This window comes from Carcharodon carcharias, chromosome 23, assembly GCF_017639515.1.
Source record: "Carcharodon carcharias isolate sCarCar2 chromosome 23, sCarCar2.pri, whole genome shotgun sequence".
NCBI classification, from domain to species: domain Eukaryota; kingdom Metazoa; phylum Chordata; class Chondrichthyes; order Lamniformes; family Lamnidae; genus Carcharodon; species Carcharodon carcharias.
Genome location: NC_054489.1, coordinates 6,404,822 through 6,428,473, shown reverse-complemented (window position 1 = coordinate 6,428,473; position 23,652 = coordinate 6,404,822). Strand labels below are relative to the sequence as shown.

The 23,652-nt window shown below is 41.3% G+C and overlaps 1 protein-coding gene across 4 annotated transcripts in view; it reads right to left on the bottom strand.

Moving 5' to 3' along the window:
- The window catches only part of LOC121269045 (tax1-binding protein 1 homolog B-like), a 44,589-nt gene that overhangs the window by 13,052 nt on the left and 7,885 nt on the right, over positions 1–23,652 (bottom strand). For all 4 annotated transcript variants that reach the window (XM_041173447.1, XM_041173448.1, XM_041173449.1 and 1 more), the window contains exons 5-11: positions 22,227–22,396; positions 17,340–17,498; positions 15,376–15,525; positions 13,873–14,021; positions 12,727–12,796; positions 12,147–12,317; positions 11,079–11,297 (exon numbers count right to left, since the gene is read on the bottom strand). In XM_041173447.1, coding sequence (XP_041029381.1) covers positions 11,079–11,297; positions 12,147–12,317; positions 12,727–12,796; positions 13,873–14,021; positions 15,376–15,525; positions 17,340–17,498; positions 22,227–22,396 — 1,088 coding nt within the window. The remainder of the gene's footprint in view (positions 1–11,078; positions 11,298–12,146; positions 12,318–12,726; positions 12,797–13,872; positions 14,022–15,375; positions 15,526–17,339; positions 17,499–22,226; positions 22,397–23,652) is intronic.

The window sequence follows — 23,652 nt, the reverse complement described above, 5'->3', positions numbered from 1 at the left end:
ATTATCTAGGCTGACATTTTAGTGTTTGAATGAAGGAGTATTGCATTGTTAAAGCTGCCATCTTTCAGATGAGAAGTAAACCAAGTCTGTCCTTTCAGGTGGATGTGAAAGATCCTATAGCGCTTTCTAAGAAGAGTAACGGAGTTCTCCTGATGCCCTGGCAATACTTTGTCCCTCAACCAACATCACTAAAACAGATCAACAATGTTGTTTGCTGTTCGTAAACTGACTACTGTGTTTTCTACACAGTGACTACATTTCAAAAGTACTTCCATTGGCTGCAGTACAAGTCTTTTTCATTTCAAGAATCATGACGTATTGAAAAAGACCATCTTTGCAGCCCTGCTTCCAAAAGATGAAACATTCAAATTTAAAAATAATATTGCAATTTATTTTTTGTAAGCAGGCTGGTCCCAGTTACAACCGAACCTAGTATTGTACAGAGCCCATTTTCTTTTGCAATGCCACAGTACCAGATTTTTGCCATCAGAGGTACTCAGTGAGCTAAATAAATACTGTAGTGAGGGAAAAAGTCATGACAGTCACCACAACATTTCAACTTACTTCACAGACTATCCACACATAGAACATTAAAGATGGATCCAATGTTATTAAAAATCTAGGGAATGATGTAGAATCCTAACCTGGGTATTTATGTTTGAGATTTCTAATGAAAATGTCTTGAATTTTGTAGATATTTTTCATGCTTACATGACAATGTATTTGGAGTAATTAAAGACCATGGAATAGAAACTTGTGTGGTGTGGTGATGTAAAACGAATGATATCAGATAGCCCATCCATTCTACCCAGAACCTGACGTTTAATTCTACTGATTGCATGAAACTGACCATCAGGCACTGTGTATAACGAGTGTTCAATCCAATACTATCTGTTTTGCAGCACCATCCAAAACAATTTTCTAATCCTATTTGTCCTACTTTAAATTCCATTATTTTTCTAATCATTCTGCTCCTCTACCTGTCTCTGCACTTTCTGTGATCTCAACAATCTCCTTGATTGGAGAGTGGCATTTATTCTTGTCTTCCTGTCGCACAGAAAACAGTTAATTGTTTATAACTTTTGGAACTACAAAGAAGCGCTCTTAACAAAAGCTATTCATACATTCAAATAAGCATCACCACAGCATGGAGGAATGGAAGGGCTGGACTGCTGCTGAGTCATTCCTCAGATAGGGTCTCACCACAGTCGGCGGATAAGGCAGCCACAGGGATCTGGGGAGTAAGCCATGGTACACCAAGCTTCTGGATCAGTTAAACATTTTGGTAATTTTATTCCTCTTTCTTTCTCCAAGGGGAGTGCAGGAAATGAAGGGGAACTGAAACAAGAGTGGAACAATTTGACTGTTGAACTAGGAGCAACAATGAATTACTGTGTAATGACTTGAGAAGAGAGTTGACCTTCCAGCCCAGTTCATCCGTATATATGGCTGGTATTGTCAGGAATCCTTAAAACAACTTTTTTTGGTGAACAAAGGCGTCAGCCAACTTTCAGATTTTTCCCATTATTGATTAAGGAAAAGCTTCTGGTGAGGCGTAGAGCACAAATTCATAAAATCTAACTCACAGTTCTTGTTCATCTTGTTAAAAAAAGCTGTGGGTAGCATGCTTATGTTAGTACAGAGAAATGGAACATTTTGCCACTTCAATGCAATCCCTCTTCCTGACCTTGATCTACAAATGGTTCAGTGATCAGGGGCATGGCAAGGTTCTTGCACACTGTCCTGATCTGCTAACTTGAACAATAAGTGCCTATGTAGAGTGTGTACAGTTACTCTTTGCTGTCCCCTGTACTTAGGTCTACAAGCCCAATCACCTTTGGGACCATTAACTTGGAGGCTCAGGGACGGAGAGAACAGTGTCGTACCTAATTCTGCAATCCAGGTCTCACCTTTATTTCTTTAGGCCTCGCTCAATGATTCTCCAAAAAACCTGAACCAACAGGAAATTTCTGCTGATACAGAGTATCTCTGATGAAAGGTCAGTTGCCCTCAAGCAAGGGCCCTCCCGTGGGTGGAAATAAATTTAGTCTCATTTCACAAATTGGTCCAATATAAATTTATGCACACATTAGTTCATTGAAATTAACACTGAGCCAGTCTCAGCCCAATTCTTAGTAGGCATGGACCCACGCCACAAAGAGCTCCTTAATTCAGCACTGGACTGGCAATAAATTGCTCAGAAAGATCAGAGGTTGGCTGGTGAGAAATGGAAAAGTGTCACATTGGCTCAGGAGGAACTAGTCAATTCTAGCTGTGGTTCAATGGGAGGGTAAAGTAGACAACACATTACTATTGCATCTAATCATACCTCAACTTACTTGATTCTGATGTTGGGAGCTTGAAATGGAAAACGTTCCATTCCCCTGTGGCAAATAACACTTAAAACTTAAGTCAGGAGAGACTGAGACCTTGGAGAAAATAACATATCAAACAGCCCAGAACCCACACTGAACAATTAATCTCAAGAATAACTACAGCTATGTTGGGGTTTGGGCACAGGGTGTGTGTAAAAGTTTTTGATTTAAAATAAAAAATATGGTGCCTTCATCCTATACTATCACATAAGCTGCTTATTCTCAGACAGAACTCCTACAAACCTACCAATAACGCTTTCAACTTGTCGATCTGTTTGTGCAGTCTCTGGCACTCCTTGTACTTTTGTACATAGCAAGACTTTCCTGTCAGTAGCTTAGCCTTTAAACTTGCAATCTCCTTCTGGAGTGGATGCTCTGCTGTGCTGCCCCCCTCAGTACAACCCTATAAAGCACAACAGACACATATGGATATATTTCCACAATTTTAACCAGGGTTTCTATGTTAGTTCCTATTCATCATATTGTCTGACAGATCACTATGTAACAATGGACTCCCTAATGGTTCAGTTAATATGTGCATTTTATTGTGTGCAGTCAAGTTAAAACAGACTAGGTAGATCCAGCTGATGTAGTAGGCCTGACTCTCTGTAGAACTACAAAAAAAAACATATTTCCTGACTCTCTCTATGTTTTCAGGAGGAAGCTGGATCAGACACTGACTGAGGCCAAGCCCACATCCTACAGAACACAAGTGCCTTTAACACTTGGCCCATGAGATCTCACGGTTTGGTTTTGATACCTGCTTGAGGGTATCAAAGGGGAATTATCCAGAGTCTTTTTTGCCTCCCTTATTGGCCCTGGGAATTTTCTGCCTTTCCCAGGAGATTACATGGCTGCAGTGGGAGGGTGGCAGAAGAAGTGTTTAGTCACAAAGTTCCAGCCATCGTGGTTTGGAGCAGGCTTAATGGAACAACAATTCTTTTCCTGTGTATCAGTTTTGCATGATCATATCCCTTAGCATTGTGTGTGCTCAGTCGAGTTTGCAGTAGGAGCAATCTGGTTGACTTCATTTTGTAAAAAAGGGAAACAATGAAGGAGGGATTGAAACCAAATTTGCTGCTCATGATCATTATCCAGAGGCATTTTTGGAAAGTGCCTGCCTTGGGATCACAATGCGGAATAGGGCTCAGAGGTGAAATCCCAATGTTTGAATAGGCTGCCAAGTTACAGTCTTGGGTCACACAGGAACGAAAGCATGCACGAGGTAGCAGATAAAGCTGAGAACAGTATCCCAACCTGGGTCAGCATTGCAGCAGAGGAGGATATGAAAAAATCTTGTAAATTATTTTTATATTACAATATGAACAAGTATTGGGGAAGTTTCCCCGTCCCCCACCCCCACCCCGAGTGTGGATACAAGCCTATAAGAGGTCAAAAACATTCACTTGATAGAAGAGGAAACATTTGCAAGGCTTTCAGCAAAGGGCAGGAGAGTGGGATCAACTGGAAATCGCTTTCAAATGGCTAGAATAGGCATGATGGGCTGGATAGCTGCATAATTCTTTAAACAGCACAATAGCAACAAGATATGGAAATACATGGTTATAGACACAAAGGCAACATTCTAGGCTAATTGAATCAAGGGGAGGCAATGGTAGTGGTATTGTCGGTGGAGTAGTGATCCAATGACCGCGGGTAATGCTCTGGGGACCCAGGTTCGAAGCCTGCCATGGCAGATGTTGAATTTGAATTCAATTAAAACCTGGAATTAAAAGTCTGATGATGACGACTGTGAAACCATTGTCGATTGTTGTAAAAACCCATCAGCTTCACTAATGTCCTTTAGGGAAGGAAATCTACAGTCCTTACCTGGTCTGGCCTACATGTGACTTCAGATTCACCGCAATATGATTGCCTCTTAAAATGCCTTCTGACAAGGGCAATTAGGGAATGGCTGGCTTAGCCAGTGACACCACATCTCATGAACGGATAAAAATATGGCCACCCACATAACATTCTACCTCCAGTCAAGACATCAGGAAGTCACAAAATGCAAATATTTCCAAAACTGGATTAAGAATTCAACACAACGCTAATTCAGAGAAGATGCAAAATGACCCAGACAATACATACTGATGGTTGGTGAAAACAGACATGCTCTCAAAACTTTTTGTTTTTAACTCATCATGTTGCGGGATACACAACAACTTGGCGGTTTTTACATGCAATGCGAATGTCTCAGTGTCGTGAGGCCTCAAGGCCAACCAAGACATACATATCTGTAAGCCCAACAAAGAGACTGGAATAGTCATCTTTAACAAGCATAACTATTTGACAAAATGCATGCTGTTCTTAATGACGGGTCCAAATTCGTATCTATTGGACCCACCTCGATGCATGACCGCACAGCCCCGCTCAAAAGCAAATTACAAAATGCTTGTTGGACTTGTATGAGAGTAACAATCTGCCTGCTGGTGTGTATGATAGGATTCGTCCTCACGGTTTACTGCTTCCATGTATGTATGGGTTGCCCAAGACACAAAAAGTGATGCTCCTTTATGCCCCATGACTGGTTCTGCACGACATGAATTGGCCAAATGGTTGAGTGAGTTACTACAACCAGTTCTGAGCAAGTTTTTCACATGCAGAAGTGATGGAATGTTTCACCACCATGTAAAGACCTTACAGGAGTCGCATATTGATAGCAATGTTGTGTCCATGCTTTGTTTGACATGGCTGGCCTATTCACTAATCTACCTCTCAAGGAAGTCACATCACTATATCATGGTGACCTAGACGCACCACCATTGTCTGAATCTACATTCATTGAACTTGTGAACTCAGCAACTCGTGCAGCTGAGTTCAGTTTTAATGCCACAACGTATGCCCATATAGATGGTGTTGCCATGGGATTCCCCTCTAGACCTAGCTCTTGCTAATGCCTTCAGTTTCCATGAGGAAGGTGTCTTCAATGGAATGGCCACTAGCCTTCTACCACTTGCATATTTCCGATACGTAGACGATATGTTTTCTATATTTGAATCTGCAGCTGCATGTAAGAATTCCTTGCACACCTTAATGGGCTGCATCCTGTGCTCAAATTCATCTTAAAAATGAAGCAGTCAAGCAAGCTTCCTTTCCTCAACATGCTAGTTGAGAAATCCGCCAATGGGTTCCCTCATACTGTTTACCACAAGCCCACCTTCACTGGTCAATATACACATTGGGATTTCTACAGTTCCAAGTGCTATTAAATTGACCTTAACGGCAACCTCATAAATAGGGCCCAAACCATTTGTTCACCATGCAAGTTTGATGCTGAAGTAGGGCGCATCAAAACTATCCTGTGGGCTAATGGCTCCCCTGATTAGATCAGTGCTTGCTGTATATCGGGCAAACTCATGAATAGGTTTAAGGCTGCCACTTTGAGTCCTGAAAAGTGTCCACTCTACCTCAGATTACCCTGGAAGGGCAAGGTGCCCCAAAAATTTGAGCAACAGGTGAAGCTAGCCATTTCATACTGCTACTGTGCAGTAGCAACATGAGTGATATTCTCCACTAACAAGACAAAAAGACTTTCTGCCTATCACACAACTGAGGAATGTGGTATATGCAGGTATGCAGGCCATATGTCCCAATGACTAGTGGGTCACATCAAACATCATGTCCCATCGGCTGTTTGCAACAGGCTAGTACTGACCGTATCCAACCAGCCCATCCTTGCAAAACTCAAAATATAGTATCCAACATGAGGTGCAATTCCACGATTGGACACTTACTAATTAATCCAGATTGTGCTAAGAATTACACTAACAACCAATTTAAGATTCTCAGTCGGGCTTGCAGTGTGGCTCACTTACATGCGTGAGAAGTAATATATGTTCGCACACAGGGCCCTATCCTTTACAAACAAAAGAGAATATTTACACACATTGCACCTTTTTCAACTAAACAAAGTTTTGGGGAAAGCTATTCTTTGGTTTATTCCCCATGGCAATGCTTTGACCAGAGCTGACCTGACTGGTTTGAATTTAAACAAAAGCTTGGCAGTAAACTGTTCCCTGGTGCATTCTCCATGGCAATGCCTCTACCAGGGTCCACTTGCCAACCAATCAGCACCTTCTTCTCATGCAGTATAAATTGTTGTTCCCTTTGAGTTTTGGTATTCTTGTGTCTGTCCTGATGAGTGCAAGATGAAAATCTTCAACAGAATGTCTTTTTTTTTCAAGTAATGCTCAAGTTCTGTACTACCGAGTGACGATGCATGTTTGATTCTTACATGACTTTACGATGTGAGCCAGTCTAAATTAATCAGAATTTTAAAAAGTAGACTACCCAAAGATACAAAATCACATGCAGCGTAATATAGAATAAAATTTCAAAATAATTCATCATTGGAAAATTACCTAATGACGTTTCATCCCCTAAAGTAGTAGAGGCCATCAACCCAACACAAAGCAGATTCTGATACGTGTAAATAATAGATTCAGTAACACCCTATAATTCTTACACACCAAGTTATTACACACCAAGACAAAGATCTCTGCTGGAGATAATACTACTGTGTACATGGTGATTCACACACAGAAAAGAAATGAATGACTCCATCATTTGGTTTAATCGGCACATGGGTCACTCACTAGACAGACAGTCATCCCATAAAATCAACCACCCTTGGTATTATATCAGTTATACATTCTATATACACTTCAGAAATATATACTGCATGTGCAATCTGAACCAATGAAGCTGAAGTCTTTAAATTGTGCGTTTTTTTATTTATAAAAAGCCAGTTAGTTCTAGTTCAGCGACAGCACTATCCACTGTAGTGATGCTGTGACTCCATCAGCGCATGCATTGTCAGAAGGTTAGGGCAGAACAATTAACTTGCCAAGATAAAAGCAAAAAACTGCAGATGCTGGAAATCCAAAATAAAAATAAAAATACCTGGAAAAACTCAGCAGGTCTGGCAGCAATTGCGGAGAGGAACACGGTTAACGTTTCGAGTCCGTATGACTCTTCAACAGAATTAATTAAAAATAGAAAAGAGGTGATATATAGGTAAAAGTTTATACCTCTGGTGGGACCATGCGATTAAGAGACTTGTAACAAACACAGGAGACCTTTCTTGTCTCATTGCTCTTCTGAGCTTTCCTCTCTTTTTCTAAATTCTATGCTGACACTCCAGTGCAGTACTGAGGGAATGCTGAACTGCTGTGCCATCTTTCAGGTGAGATGGTAAGCTGAGGCACCATCTGCTCTTTCAGGCCGACATAAAAAATTCCATGACATGATTTAGAAGAAGAGCTGAAGAGTTTACTCTGCTGTCCTGGCCAATATATAACCTTTACTCAACAGCGCAAAACAGATTAATTGGTCATTATCATATAGGTATTTGTGGGAGCTTGCTGTACACAAGTTGGATGCTGTGTTTCCTATATTACAGCAAGGAATATATTTCAAAAGTACTTAACTGGCTGTGAAGCACTTTGGGACATTCTGAGACCACAAAAGGCGCTATATATACACATTCACATCTTTTTATTGTTCCTCATGAATCTTATACTTTCTCTTTCCCCTTCCGGCACTATAATGACAATGAACTGGACACGCTCAAACTCCAAACTTCCCTCAGGCTTCAGTTCCTTCTCCAGTCTATATGGTAGGTAACCATTATTTTTCCACTTATATGGTCTCCTCTTCAGCTCATTTGAACTTCACTGTGCCTTTCATTTTGTGAAAGATGGATGAAGGGATAAGGGTCAATTTACAAAAAAATCCTTGCATATACAGGCTTCATCACGAGCACAATGGGCTGAATGGCCTCCTTCTCTGTTGTATCATGCTATGTATGACAGCCAGCCAGCTACAGGCACATGTTTTGCACTCAATATACTCAAGAGTCACCAATACACATACACTAATGATTAAGGACTTGCAAGGTTACTTTTTTCTCCCAAGAGTTAGGGCCCTAGGTTCAAAGTCAAAATGTGGGCAGGTCTGAATCTGCGTAATTGTTGTTGACTTGACTCAAACCCTCTGAAAAACTACAGTATTTGCAGCACTGAAAGAAGCCATTTGGCCCAGCTGGTCCATACTGGTTGTTTCTACAATGCACATGAGCCTCATCCCACCCCTTTCTAACGCTGACAGCATACCCTTTCTCCCTCAAATACCCATTTACCTTCCCCTCAATGCATCTACACTATTTTCCTCAACTACTCCATAATATAAGTTAGTCATTAAGAAATCCAATAGGGAACTCAGGAGAAACGTTTTGACTCAGAGAGCAGCAGGAATGTGGAACATGCTACCACAAGAAATAGTGGAGAGACATTATTGGGGAAGCCAGGTAAATAAGAAGGAGAAAGGAATAGAAGAATAAATTGGTGGGGTTAGATGGCGGGGGGGGGGTAGGAGGCTCATGCAGAGCAAAAGCACCAGTTAATGGACCAAATGACCACTCAACCCCTGATATACAGTGCTCCAAGATATGAAATCCCAGGGCATGGAAGCCTTTCTTTCTTCTAATTTTGACTAATTCCATCAAATCATATCAACAAGCCGAGGCAGCAGTGATACAAGGTCACTCGGTACAATCCAAAAAAACCCAGAGAACTTGTCCTTCCTTAGTGAGAGGACAGCAAATTACCCATTAATTTAGCAAATCATGACAACTTGCTTCACATCTTGGTAAGACGATGCAGAAAATTTGAATAACAACGCCTTGGCCAAGATGGGTGGCTGGATACTAAATATTTTCACATTTAACAGCATTCCCATGTCAACAGTTGCTTCTATGGAGACAGAATCCTGCCCAGTCATCAGTTCCCTTGCTTGGAGCTTGATCAAGGAATCATACAGCACAGAAAGGGTCACTCAGCCCATATATTCCAATTTGAAATAAAAACTAGAACAGTTGGTCAATGAGCTCACAGGATCTCCTGGTGTGATGGCAAAGGGAGAATTACACAAATGCAAATCACTCCTTTGTTACTATCACAAAATGAAGTTAGTCTTCTCTAACAGAGGAAGGCTCTTGACAAAAATGAAGGTTGATTCTGCAACACTATGTCTAGTTGTTATTTGATAAAACAGAATTTTGGTTTATACAATTGGTTTATAAATCAAGCATAAAGACCCCAGATTCTTATTTCTTTTTTGGAGAAATAGGACCTAATTATTGTTTATTTTTTCCTGCTATGGTAGTTATACAGTATTAAAAGGGTTACAACTTACACATTTTGTTCCCCTTAATTTGGTGGCATTTCAAATGCTTGGTTAACATTTTTTAAAAAAGGATTGGATATATTTCCGATTGCAAGTATGATCAGAGGTGTGGGGGCAGGTATAAATTGGACAGAAATTGTACCACAGGCAGCTGATCATCACAATTTAGCTTGATTACCTGTGGGGTTGATCAGTGAACATTTATACAGAACACTCCCTCAGGAGAGTTAATAGCTTTCACACGCAGGATCCCATTACATGGACTGCATACAGAAGTAGTGGACTTGATTGGCCAAATGCACTTTGTCACTTTATATTTTATACCACTCCATTAGTCTGTTGGTTGGAACTCTTCAGAGCAAATCCATTGCTGCTTTCTTCCTGGTGTGAGGATCACCAGACAGGAGCATGCATAGGAGGTAGGGCTTGATGTCACAGCCCCAATTCCCCAAATCATAGACCTTACTTGTGAGAGGCATCAGTCATGGCTCAGTTGGCACCACTCTCCTCTTAGTCAGAAAATTGGAGGGTTAAAGTCCCACTCCTGGGACTTGAGCACCAAGTCCAGGTTGACTTTTCATTGCAGTACTGAGGGTGTGCTGCACTGTCAGAGGTTCCACTTCTTTGGTTGAGACTTTAAACAAGGCCCCATTCTGTCCTCTCAGGTGGATGTATTAAATCCTGTGGTACTCTGTCAAAGTAGAGCAGGTATGACCTGGGCAATATTTATCCCTAAACTGCCATCAATAAAAAATTACCTGGCCATTATCACATTGCTGTTTGAGAGACCTTGTAAATTAGCTGCCATGTTTACTACCAACAGTGACCTGGTAAGTATTTTGTTGGTTGGGAAGATTTAGGATGTCCCAAGGTCACGAAAAATGTTGCACAGATGCAAGTACTTTCTCTTTCTTTGACCTCTGCCCTGGGATTGTAACCTCACTGATTTGCCCAGTTTATCTCATACTAAAGACTACATCCTAAGTTATTGTGTGTTATTTTAGTGGAGCTATTAAGTGATGTAAAATAATTAGTTTAACATTCAACTAAAAGTAGCTAGTAAACACTTTATAAAGGTCCAAAACATTTTCCCTATCATTTGCAATCATTCCACCCATTTTCCCCCCTCCCCACCCAGGACATCCAGCTGAAGACTGAAAAACTTTCTCTCTTTTTCTCCAGTTAAAGAATGAGGATACACACACTCAACAAAGAGCAGAATTCAAACCGGAGTTGAAAATCCAACAGCATAATATTATAATTAGCAACTAACTCCACTTCTAAACAATGTGGAACTCTAAACTCGGAATTGCTTTCCTAAACACCTCTGCCTCTTTACTGCTCCCTTCTTTATGATGCTCCTCTTTAACCAAGCTTTTGGTTATCTGTACAAACACTGCCTCATGTGACTTGGTGTCAAATTTTTGGAACATATCTCTACGTTAAAAGGTACTACATCAGTGCTGGTTGTTGTTGTGGAATATTTTACACTGATTTTCTGACCATGGTTACCTCACTCTTTGAAAAGATTTGATCCATCTTTTCAAATTTGCTTTTCCAATGCTGAATTTCTTGATGAGCATCTTGAAGGTTGATGTCATTTTTCTCCCGGTCGGCCTCTGTTGCTCTCAGTTCTGCAGTGGTACGAACCTGCTGCTGCTGCTCAGCCAGCTGCAATCCCTCTTCCGTGGCTTTCAGACGCTGGTAGAGATTTTCTATCTGCTTCTGGAGCTGTCGGTATAAATGAGAAACGGACACATTACAAGGTGATTTTTTTAAAAAAAAGTACTGTAACAGTTCAACCGATAAGTATACGACATGGTACATATAGCTGTGTACACTAAGAAAGCCACAAGTTAGAATTCTACAGCGCAGAAGGAAGCTATTAGCATCTCTTTGAAAGAGCTATACAAATAGTCCCACTACCCCTGTTCTTTCCCCATAGCACTGAGAATTTTCCTTTTCAAGTATTCATTCCAATTTCACTTTTCCAAGTAATTATTAAATCTGCCTTCACCGGTCTTCCTAGTAGCAAATTCCAAATTACAACAATTTGCTGTGTTAAAGTAAAACTTCTTCTCATTTCCTTCTGTTTCTCTTGTCAATTATTTTAAATCTGTGCACTCTAGTTACCAACCCTCCTGCCAGTGGAAACAGGTTCGGTCACTCCTCTATCCAGAGTTCAGCTTAATTATAGCAGTCTGGCTGCAATAGAGTCAAGAACCTTCAATGTTTAACAAGACAAGGGAAATAAAGTCATAATCTTGAGCTCCCACGAAACTTTACTCTTCAGTAATCGGACATCAGCCCCAAGCCAAGGTCAGACATGGCTGAAGTGCCATCAATGGAAAAATAACCTGCCCCACGTTTGCTGATTTAGCCCCCAAGTGAGGAATGAATGTGAAGGCCTGTGGGTGAGGGGGGCGGGCAGACCCTGGGGACTCATACCCCTAATAAATGTCAGCAATTTCATCAGAGACAAGGAAGATAAACAGGAGGGAAAAAAAAATAAATAAAGAATGGATGTAAATGCTCAGAGATTGTAGTTTGGAGGCAAGGCTGAGTTGGAATTCACGATACCTGTCTTTCAGTATTCGAGTTGGAAGCCTTCAACTTTTCATAATCGGACAAGACTTGCTGCAAGTGGTGAACCTCGGCTGTCTGATTCTGCAGCTCAATCTCCGTTTTTGCCATTTTCTTCAGATCCTCTGTTAACTTTTCATTTTCTCTTTTCTGGTTGTCAAGGTCAGACTAGGAAATAAAAATAGAAATATATTGCAATCATTTAGCAGAAGGAAAATACCGACTGCACAAGGATGCTCCTTAGTCTGTTCCTCCTCTTCTAATGTAGAACAGTTAGCTCCATGCTACGTGAGGTTGCACAGGTAATACAGACTAGGAAGGTTTCCTGGAGCTGAGGGAAGAAAGCCTATTTGGACTGAGCACATGAAATGGGAGATCCCACTCTTATGGAGTAAATATGTTCAAGTAGAGATCTCAGCTGAAGGCACCAGTGCACTTCCAGCCTCTGGATTGTTCCTATGGATTAATTTATGATGAAGCTTACCCACAGAACGAGAATCTCATCAAGTGTTTCCACAAATTACCCTACACTCAGAAGAAGTCAACACAAGCTCTTATCTCAATTAAATCACCTTACCTGAATGTGCTTGAAGTTGTCCAGGGCAACTTTTAACTCGCTTGCAATCTGATTCTTTATTTCTGACAGACTGCAAGTTAAAATATGCAAGGAGGAGTCAGAAAGAAACATTCTTACATTTATTTTTTTTAGAAGAAGTGAAATATTCAGTAATCTTGGATGAATATCCTTTTAGAAAAATGAGCTGCCATTGTGTAAAAACTGAGGATTCATATTTTATTCCACTTTGGGATATTTAGTTCAGTGTGAATCCAACTAACCAAAAAAATTAGGCAGTCAGTCACATGATCTACATCTTGTAGCCTTTTCTAGGCTGTTGGAATTGCTAAGGATTTGTAGGAGTTCAATATTTTCCCCCAGGTAGGTGCCTTTACTAGGAACACTGCTGGAATGGTAAACACAGTGTGACCAGTTTCTTCCACTATCCCTCTGGCTAGCAGCTAGGAGACAGCAATGACTGCACTGGTCATTTAATCAATTTCCCTTCCTCTGATTGGCACAGCAACCCCTGTTTGGTGTAATTCAAATTAGGAACTGAGCAGAGACAGACTGGAAGAAAAATCCAGTTCAGTTTCAGTCTGTGCTCCAACACGAATCTTTGACAAGCAACCAGTGGCATGGTTTTCTTTTCCCAATATTATACGCACCTTACTCAACAGTGATGGGTGCAATGTTTGCACACAACGTATCTATGCATGAACCTTACCACAGGTACTGTCCATGGTTTAGTGGTGGTACTCTCATCTCAAGAGTTAGAAGGTTTTGGATTCAAATCAAACTCCAGAGACCTGAGCACAAAATCCAGACTGACACTCCTAGTGTAGGACTGAGGAAGTGTTGCACTATTCGGGTGAAACGTTAAAACTGAGGCTCCATCTGCCCTCTTAAGAAAACAAAGAGTAGGGAAGATTGTCTCAGCCACTCCATGGTGTCCTGGTCAATATTTAGCCCTCAACCAAAGCCTCTTAAAAACATGTTATATGGGCATTTATCTCATTGCTATTTGTGGAATCTTCCTGTATGAACATTGGCTGTCATGGATCCTTATATTACAACTGTGCCTACACTTAAAGGACTTCATTTGCTAAAAAGTGCTTTGGGATGTCCAAAAGGCACTATATCAGTAGAAGTTCTTTTTTCCTTTACCTTGTTAGCTCAGTCTCCTTTGTGCTGATCTCCATTTTTAGTGTTTTGGTTTCTTGCTGGAGTTGTTTCCCGTAATCAACAGCTTTGTCACATTCCTGTTTTGACTGCTCAACAGAGGCCTGTGCTGACTCTATCTTTGCCTGCAAGTCCTTATGAAAAGAAAAATGAAACAGATGTAATAGACCAATGTTAAAATTCAGCCTGATGCAAATGGTTCTGCTGTGTGATGTTATAGTGAGATTTGCAAACAAGGAATAATGACAATATTTACAGGACAAGGAAGAAGTAGGGATGGTGAGGAGGCTAAATGTATTGTGACAGAAATGGGCTATGAAGGCAGCTTTCGGAGGGAGTGAGGAAAGCAAATGAGTCAAAGATGACTATGGGTGAGAATTTCAGAAAGAAGCAATGCAGCAGCAGAAAGATCAGCCTCTGATGGTGAAGCTGGGGAAATGCAGTAGACCAACGTCAGAGGACTAGAGGGCTAGCTAAGGAGTCTAAGGTGAGGGGGTTGTACTGTCTTTGCAAGCGACAATTGATGAAAGATCAATCATTAATTTTAAAACTAAGGTTGATAGATTTTTGTTAGCCAAAGGTATCAAAGGATGTGAGGCAAAGGCAGGAACATAGGATTTGGTTGCATATCAGCCATGATCTCTTTCAATTGTGAACTGGCTCAAGCGGCTGAATCACCTCCTGTTCCTATGGCCTAGGCATCGAATGGAGCAGTTTGCTCAGGTCAGGGGAAGCAAGGCCATAGAGAGGTTTGAAAATGAGAAGAGATACTTTGAAATCAACTGCATGAAGCAAGGGACTGTGTAGGAGCAGATTTTGGCATCAGCAGTTCTGGTTTAGCTGCAGTTTGTAAAAGATAGAGATATGAAGGCTAGTTAGGAGATCAATAGTCAAACAGATTTTGGTTTTAATGAAGGCATGGATTAATGTTTTGACTGTGGGAGGGAAAAAATAGGTGTGTAAACAAACAATGTCTGGAGGTGGAAGGATGTGATCTTCACAACAAGTATGCAACCACCAACGAAACGGGGCTTTGGGGCACATTAATCCATGGTGCCATGGCTTAAACTGTAACCAGAACATTTCAGTGATCAAAAACATCTCAAATACACTCTTGGACTGTTTGGTCTCCTTGAAGAGCCTTGAACCACGGATCAATATGTGGAATACTCACCTCTGAGTCAGAGTTTGTAGGTTCAGAGTTTGAGAGCACAAAATCCAGGTCGACACTTGTGGTACCGAGGGAGGGCCGCACTGTCATTGGCACCATCTTTTGGGTGAGATACCTAACAGGGGTCCTATCTTTCCTCTCAGCTGAACATAAAAGAACCCAGAGCACTATTTGAAGAAGAGCTGGGAGATTCAGTTTCTCATGCACCATCGTGTGGTCTTGATCTTTTATTATTCAAAAAGCCAGTGAGGTTTCACTGAGTCAGAAATCTCAAGTTACATTTACAAATAGTACATCATGCCACATTCTACATTTACCTGGTTTTCCTTTTGTACACTTAAGCATACTGCCTTTTTTTCAGTCAATTCCTTTCTGAGTTGTTCTGCCTTTTCAATCTGTGCTTTCATTTCCACCTCATTATCCACTTTCTGTTCCAAGATTTGTTTCTGTAACACCACCATGTCCTTCTGTTGTGTACAAGTAACAAAGGGAGGGTTTGCGGAGGGGTGGTGGGGTGGGTGGTGGCGGGAGGGGTGGAGAAGATAGGGAGGGGAGAAATTATTCCAACACAGAATTGTATCCAGTGGACAGGCAACAGCAAAACATACTGGAAATGCACAGCAAAGTCCATCAACATCAGTGCAAAGACAAGATTGTTTGGGGTGTATAGATTTTTTTGTCAGAAATGCCCTCTTACAGAAAATTCAAACCAAAAACATTTACTTACCTTTTCTCAGAAGCTGGTTGTGTGGACACAGATTTCATTTTTATTTCCTACTTCCATTTATTAAAATATATTTTTAATTGTGAAGAGACTATACTATAGTACCTGCCTATAAACTAAATGGAGGGGTTCTATAAAACATTCTGGTTTGACACCAATTATGCACTTTGCAATGAGCAGCTCATTATTTATTTACTTTCCAAATTGAAACTATTTCACAAGCATTCAGGTCTCAAGTTTCTGCTCTTTGGGGAAACATGGACTGACCTTACAATTTCACAAAGATAGTCTGTGGAGGTTTCATTTTTTTGATGAATTTTATGCTCACCAAGGTCAGTTAATTCTCAACAGTGCACTCAAGTCAGTTTGGAGTTCTGAAGGCGAGTCATATCGGATTCAAAACGTTAACTCTGTTTCTCTCTCCACAGATGCTGCCCATCATGTTGAGTTTTTCCAGCACTTTGTTTGCCACATAACTAACACAATGCAAACCTTTCTTGGTGTTTATGTTGTAGGGTCTTAGAAGGGTAGTCCAAGTGTGCTTCGTGTCCATATTTTCAGTCAGTTGATATATAACCAGTCTCTATGTGAATTAATGCCAGTGCATCCCAGACTGGCAGTGACCATTGCTCACGAAAGTACCACCAATGCTATGACATCAGTAACTTATACATCATCAACATGTCATCGTGATGTTGTCAATACAGTGAATGACCTGCAATTGGAACAACCCACTAACTGGGACTAAGGAGGGCTGCTGGCTGTCAGCCAGGTATGGTTAAAAATGTAAAACTCTTTCTGGTTACTGGTCTGATAAATATCTAGTGATTTTCATCAGCGCTTGCCTCCAGCTACAAGGCTCATGTCAGACAGCAGCCAAAGACACAAGTACACTAAGTCCTTACATTAAATTGCGCTGCCACCGCCCCCCACTCATTCCTGCCCTTAACGTTATTTCACTTCAACACTGTTCATTCCTAAGGGCTGTTTTTTGATTTGTGACACCATTTTTAGTTTTATTTCATTTGCACTCTGGCCCCATTCCCCCAAGTGCTGCACTCTGAACCAGCTGCCACCATGTTCTGGTGATGCTGTCATCAGAGGCCCAATGTTGCAGGGAGAAAGCGAGACCCAAGATCCAGAAGCAGCAGTGCAGGGTGGGGACAGGAAACTGTCGGTCAGCGATCAGGTGGTAAAGTGTGAGTAATCAGGGGCTGGGGGGAGGGACTGGGGCCCCCGTGCACCCACCTCATCCCTGCCAACATCCTGGCTCCATCTGCTTGGCTCAGCCCCTGCAGACTTAAGGAGGGATCCAGGCTCCTGGCCCAGGATCCACAAGTCTTAGAAAAGGGGTTCTGATTAATCTTATAGATATTTGTGACGACTTTGCACATCTTTTAAAGAAGAAAAGCTTTTAAATTCAAATACATATCTTGTTTAAAATTTAATTCTCAGAAACTGAGCAACTCAGAATATTTAAGAGAAATTTTGTCTCTTGGGACCCAATGACAGTGCTCAAGATTGTTGGCTGCACAGCCATTAAGAGCTTTAATGTACCTTATTTGCCTCCAGTGCTCTAGAATGTTCTTCTTTGTCTTGCTCTGCCTGTGTTTCAAGCTGTTTGATCTTTTCCTTCAGGGCTGTGTTTTCCTCCACTAGTTTCAGATTGTTGGTCTTCAAAGCATCCTTCTCTCTTTCTGTTTCTTCAAGTTTGTCCTATTGCAGGAACATTTTAGGAAAACAGGAGGCAAAACGTGAAACACATTTGGAAAAGCTGGGATCGCTGCAGGGTTTTCTGAAATAGTCCCTCATCTCACTGTGAAAATCATAGGTACCAGAGATAATAACCCTGCAACTCCGGACAGGCACTGTACTAGAATTAAATATTTGCGATATATAAATATTTAAATCAGTTTCAGAAAAGACAACCAGGAAAAATCTAACTGAACTGGTTTTTATATCGTCAAAGACCAAGGCCCAAGCAGTGCCATATGAACCTCCTGAAATTGCACCCGGAAATCTAACTCTAGTATTCTCAGCACCTCTCCTGAAAGAACTGACATTTGATAATGTCCAGTTTAAACTAAGTTAGTAGCTATCAGATGCTTCACCTAGGGAAACTGCGTATCAGCTTAGACTGTTTGGTCAGTTATTCAGTTTCAAGGGATGCTGGAGGCCAACAGTGTCCACCTCCAATAATTTCCAATACTGCCTCTCCCCTTTCCCATCCCACACAGGTTAGGATATTGATATCACCAACTTTAATATTTTCAGACAGTAAAGCTTGTGCTTTGCTGAGAACACAAGATTAATGTGTACAAGAAAATTCAATCAGCCCACCTCAGCTCCCCAAAAATTGTACAATTTCCTCTCCACCTCCAATTACAGCATTTAACCGTTAAACAACTTCAAAATTTTTATGGATGGTTCAGGTAATTGTTTTAAGCCCACACTCCAGCACTCACGATGATGGTATAATCACTAAACGCTAATGGAATGATAATGTGTAGATAATAACCAGGAAATAGTGTGTATAGAAGTATAACATCCACTCATCTAAGATGCATGAAAGGCAACAGTCAAATCCCATTCTGTCATAGTGTTACTAACTTCCTGTTGTTGCCATAATCCCATCCAATGTCTTGAGAGCCACTCTCAGGAATGCTGCAGTGATGGGACACAGGCCTGATTCTGAATTCCTCACATGGTGATCTACCAAATTCCTCCATTCCCCCTTGACCAGTTGCCAAATGGATGCGCAGTTGCTTTCTCACAGGAAGAGTGGGATCCCTAGGAGCCCAGTTTATTGGGCCCTTTTTGCCTGTTGCATGGAAATGGAAGCCTCCTAACAGCTTTCCAGCATTCCCTGGACTTGTTTTAGTGGAGAGAAATAAAGTGAGGGAACAGCACTGTTGATATTCCACAGCAAGATCCATGAATGGAGGCCCAGAAACATATGGGAGCAGCAATCATGCTGAGGGTCATAGATAAAGGAAATGCAGGCTGGCAAGACACTTTTATGAGCATCACTGATTTAAAACATTTGCATCTTCGACTCCCAACAGATAAAAGAACAGCTCTAGCTAACAGTCATGCTGAGAAGCTCTGCGGTGTAATCTAACTTTCAGCAAATGTCGACAAAAAATCCCCCAGCTCTTAAAACAACCAGTTTACAAAACGTCAGCAATGTGATTGGGAGGTTTGCAAAGGAACGCATTATACAGGTTCCAACTCAAGGACCCAGGTGACTTTAATTACTGCAATAAATTTGAGCTGCTCAAACACTGGTATTTCACAGTTCATCGATAGTGGAATTATTCAGTGCTGCCACAACTAACTCCTGATACCAATTAGTTTACTGAGCCACATCCCGCTAAAATCAGGAGCTCTCTGCAGTATGAAAGAAAGCAAAGCTGGCTAATTATTTTTTATTAATTAACTTTGCCCTGGCTGGTCTTTGCAGTACCATGATCGCTGCTCCTCAGAGCTCGTTTCCGCTACGCTTCAACTGCACTGTGCTACAACATAAAAACAAAATACAGTTGCTGGAAATCGGAAATAAAAATCAAGCACTGGAAATAATCAGCAGGTCCTGCAGCAAGTTTAAAGGAAGCACACAGGATGAGGGAAAGGAGGGAGAGGAGGAGGAGAACAAATGGAAAGCTTGGTGATAGGGTGGAAGGCAGGAGAAATAAAATGACAGAAATGATGATGGTGCAAGACAAAAGAAGATGTTAATGGTGTCAGCTGTGGCTCAGTTAGTAGTCCTCTTTCCACTGTCAGAAGGCTGTGGGATCAAAAAGCAAAACTGACTGCTTCCTATTTAAAAAAAGCCCCAAGGTGCTTCACAGGAGTATTATCAAGTGGGATCAGGAAGGGGAGAGGGACCTGCGACGTGATCTTCACGCTTTGACAAATACAAGGGAAAATCCGTGAACAGCAGATGGGACACTGCTGTGTCTTTGTTGACCTGATGAAGACCTTTATCATAGGAAATAGAGGAGCCTGTGAAAAGTTTTAGCCAAACTTGGATGTCCTGATAGAGCTGTAAATCTGATACAGATGTTTCACCATGGAATGACAGCCACTATGGGAAATACATTGACCCCTTTGAGGTAACAAGTGAAATGAAGCAAGGATGTGTTATGGCTGCTGTAGAGCAGAGTGCAGTATATTCTTTGCTGCCATGCTTTCTGAGGAACTTGATGGAAATGTTGATGGAATATACATCCAATGCAAAACAGATGGCAATCACTTCAACCTGAGATGACTGAAATCTTCAACTAAGATATCGGAGATGGTGATGTGGGAATTGCTGTTTGCTAGTGACTGTGCCCTTGTGTCACGTTGTGAACTTGGCCTTCGCAAAGGATCAAGGACTGCTTTACAAATGTGGCTGACAACTATGGGCTAACTATCAGCTTAAGGAAGACAGAGATACTCCACCAACCATCACCAAATTCTGACTATGCCCCACCTCTATAATGATCAGTGACACAACCCTGAAGGTTATAGGTAACTTCACCTATCTTGGAAGCACAATCTCCAGAAATACCTGCATTGACAGCAAGGTGGTAAATAGAATTGCCGAACAAGCTCAGCATTTGCCCGTTTACGCAAGACACTCTGGAGGAAATGAGGTACCAAATGTACAACAAAACTTGGCTTTGTACAAAGCTGTGGTAATAACTATCCTCCAATAGGCCTGTGAGACACAGACTGCCTACTTCAAACCTATTAAACACTTGGACAGGTTTCACATGAAATGCAATCAGAACATCAAGGGCAACAAACAAGATGACAAAGTGGCCAACACTGAGGTACTTCAAAGAGCCAAAATGTCTGGAATTAAAGCACTTATCATCAGAGCCCAGCTCAGACGGAGTGGACATGTAGTACATATGACTGACGATAAAAAGGCAGTCATGTATTCACAACTTAAACTAGGACAATATCTGCAAGGTAGACCAAGATTAAGTTTCAAGGATTCCTCGAAGGTAAACCTCATGAAAAGTGACATATCCACCAGACTGGAAGAAAGATGCACAAGAAAGAAATACCTGGGGAGCAATCTCAAGTAATGGCCTTGTTTCCTTCAAACAGCAAAGAATACAGGCAGCAAAAGGACAAAAGTCAAGCTTGAAAGACTGAGCAATCCCAACAAAAATCAAACAATTCATCCTTGCACACACAGTGCAAAGCCTTGCAGGTCTGCAATTGGGCTCCACAGCCATGTTAGAACTCATAACAGATGACTCGATGCATGCAAGAGATGGCCATCTTCAATAATGAAGGGAATTGCTGAAAAAAGAGACATGTCTAAGCTTTTTCGCATTGCACTCATCAGGACATGTGCAAGAATACCAATATAAAAGGGGAAAAAACAACAATTTATATTGTATGTGAAGAGAGGGCGCTGAATGGTTGGCAAGTGGCACTACCATGGAGAATGCATTACTGATGGTGACTGACAGTTAACTGCCAAGCATTGTTTGAAATTTAAATCAGGTAGTTTGACCCTGATATTCCTCAGGGCAATGCCTTGACCAAAGTCAGCAAACGGCTGTCACTTGTTTTGTTTAGCTGAAACAGGTGCAGTGTATGTACATGTTCTTTCTGTTTGCAAAGAACAGGGCCCTGTGTATTAATATATGTAGCTTCCAGTACACTCAAATGAACCACATTGTGAGCTCGACTGACCATCTTAAACTGGTTGTCAATGTAATTCTTAGCACATTGAGGATTATTTAGCAAACGTTGCCCAATCACGGAATCACATCGAATTTTGGACACTGTTTTGAGTTTGCAAGCATTGGCTGGTTGGGTATGGTCTGTATCCTGCCCATTGTGAACAGCGGCTGGATCGTGCTGTTTTATACGATCCGCCAGTCTTTGGGACGTACGGCCTACGTACCTAGCATCACAACGGCACTGAAATTTATATACTGCATTCTCATTTGAGAGATAGGCAGAACGTCTTTTTGGCTTAGTGACGAATACTACTCATGTTGTCTGTATCAAAGGACTAACGAAGGGAATCTGATGATGACCATAATATCAATCAAGATTTGACACTGATCCGCATACGAAGATATTAGGAGAGATGACTGAAAGCTTGGTTAGAGGGGTAGGTTTTGAGGAAGAGAGATTCAAGGAGAGAATTCCAGTGCTTAGGGCCTTGGCAGCTAAAAACAGCCATCAATGGTGGAGTGATGGAAATTGGGATTGCACAAGAGGCTACAAACTTGTAAGGCTGACCAAAAACAGATGTCAAAAATGATCATCCCCTTGAATGCAATTAATACTGTGGTGATTTTACCCTTTTAAGGGATGAAATCCTTTGTACCAAGCAGAGATTCCCTCGGATAAACCAGGTTTAAGTGAGCTGTGCTTTGAAAACTAGATAACTGAGAAAATGTGTGTTCCATAACAAAGGTGACTTACTTGGGTAGTGATGATGAGCATTTCTTGACTGTAATCGTTGTCTAGGTGGTCAGACACACTAGAATGAGCCAGTCTGAATCCAAAAGGTGTACTCGCCCCACGAATCTCACCCTTCTGAGTAACATAGCAGAACTGGTAAAAGTCATCATAGTCCTTTGGGAGATAATAAGCTAGAACAGAAGAAAATATAGACATTCACACATGAATGCATGATTATGAAAAGTATCATTTAGATTTTTCATGAACAGTGAAGTAAAATCTTATTCAAAAGTCAGACAAGGACCCTCACACTATTTCTTCTCAATTCCTCAAACTATTGTAACAGAAGTATCAATCCCCACTCTTTAATTTTACATTCAAATAATACATTATGTTGTAATTGTGCACAACATATTCCCTTTTGTTACACCAATGACCTGATTAAAAATACTTACTTTTTTGACCAGTTTGGTTATCTACAACAGGAGGTGCTTGCAAAACAATTTGTGTCAATTCTTTTCAGTGTGGCCCCTGGTTACTGATCCTGTTACCAGTGGAAGCAATTTTTCCCTATTTACTCTTTCAAAACTTTACACACTAGTTCTCCAACGGGGTGGTGTTGGGACACCAGTATCCTGCAAGGTTGGCGCATTAGTCCTTGAAAGATGTTGCCAGTTAGTGCGTTTGACTTGGGCACATAGGATTGGGCTACATGTGAGTGGTCATAGGGACTAGGGACTTAAGCAGCAACTTTATATTGAAAGCAGGAGGAAGAGAAATCTTGTGAAAGAATGCTTCTGATATTTCCACAGATCTGGGGATTTCTCTAAAGATTTCTATCCAATGAGAAACGAGGCACTGCTAGTCCTGGTTCTTGGAAATGAGGTGGGCCAAGTGGATCAAGTGTCAGTATGAGAATATTTAGGGGACAGTGATCATTGTATCATAAGGTTTAGTCTGACTATGGAAAAGGACAAAGAACAATCCAGCATAAGAATAATTAACTGGGGAAACATACGAACATACATATGAATTAGGAGCAGGAGTAGGCCACTCGGCCCCTCAAGCCTGCTCTGCCATACAAGATGATCATGGCTGATCTGATTGTAACCTCAACCCCACATTCCTGCCTATCCCAATAACCTTTCATTCCCTTCTTAATCCAGAATCTATCTAGCTCTGCCTTAAAAATATTCAAATACTCTGCTTCCACTGCCTTTTGAGGGAGAGAGTTCCAAAAACTCATGACCCTCAGAAAAAATTTCTCCTCATCTGTCTTAAATGAGTGACCCGTTATTTTTAAAAAGTGACCCCTAGTTCTAGATTCTCCCAGGAGGAGGAAATATTTTCTTCACATCCACCCTGTCAAGATTCCTCAGCATCTTAAAGGTTTCAATCAAGTCGCCTCTTACTCTTCTAAATTCCAGCGGATACGAACCTAGCTCTT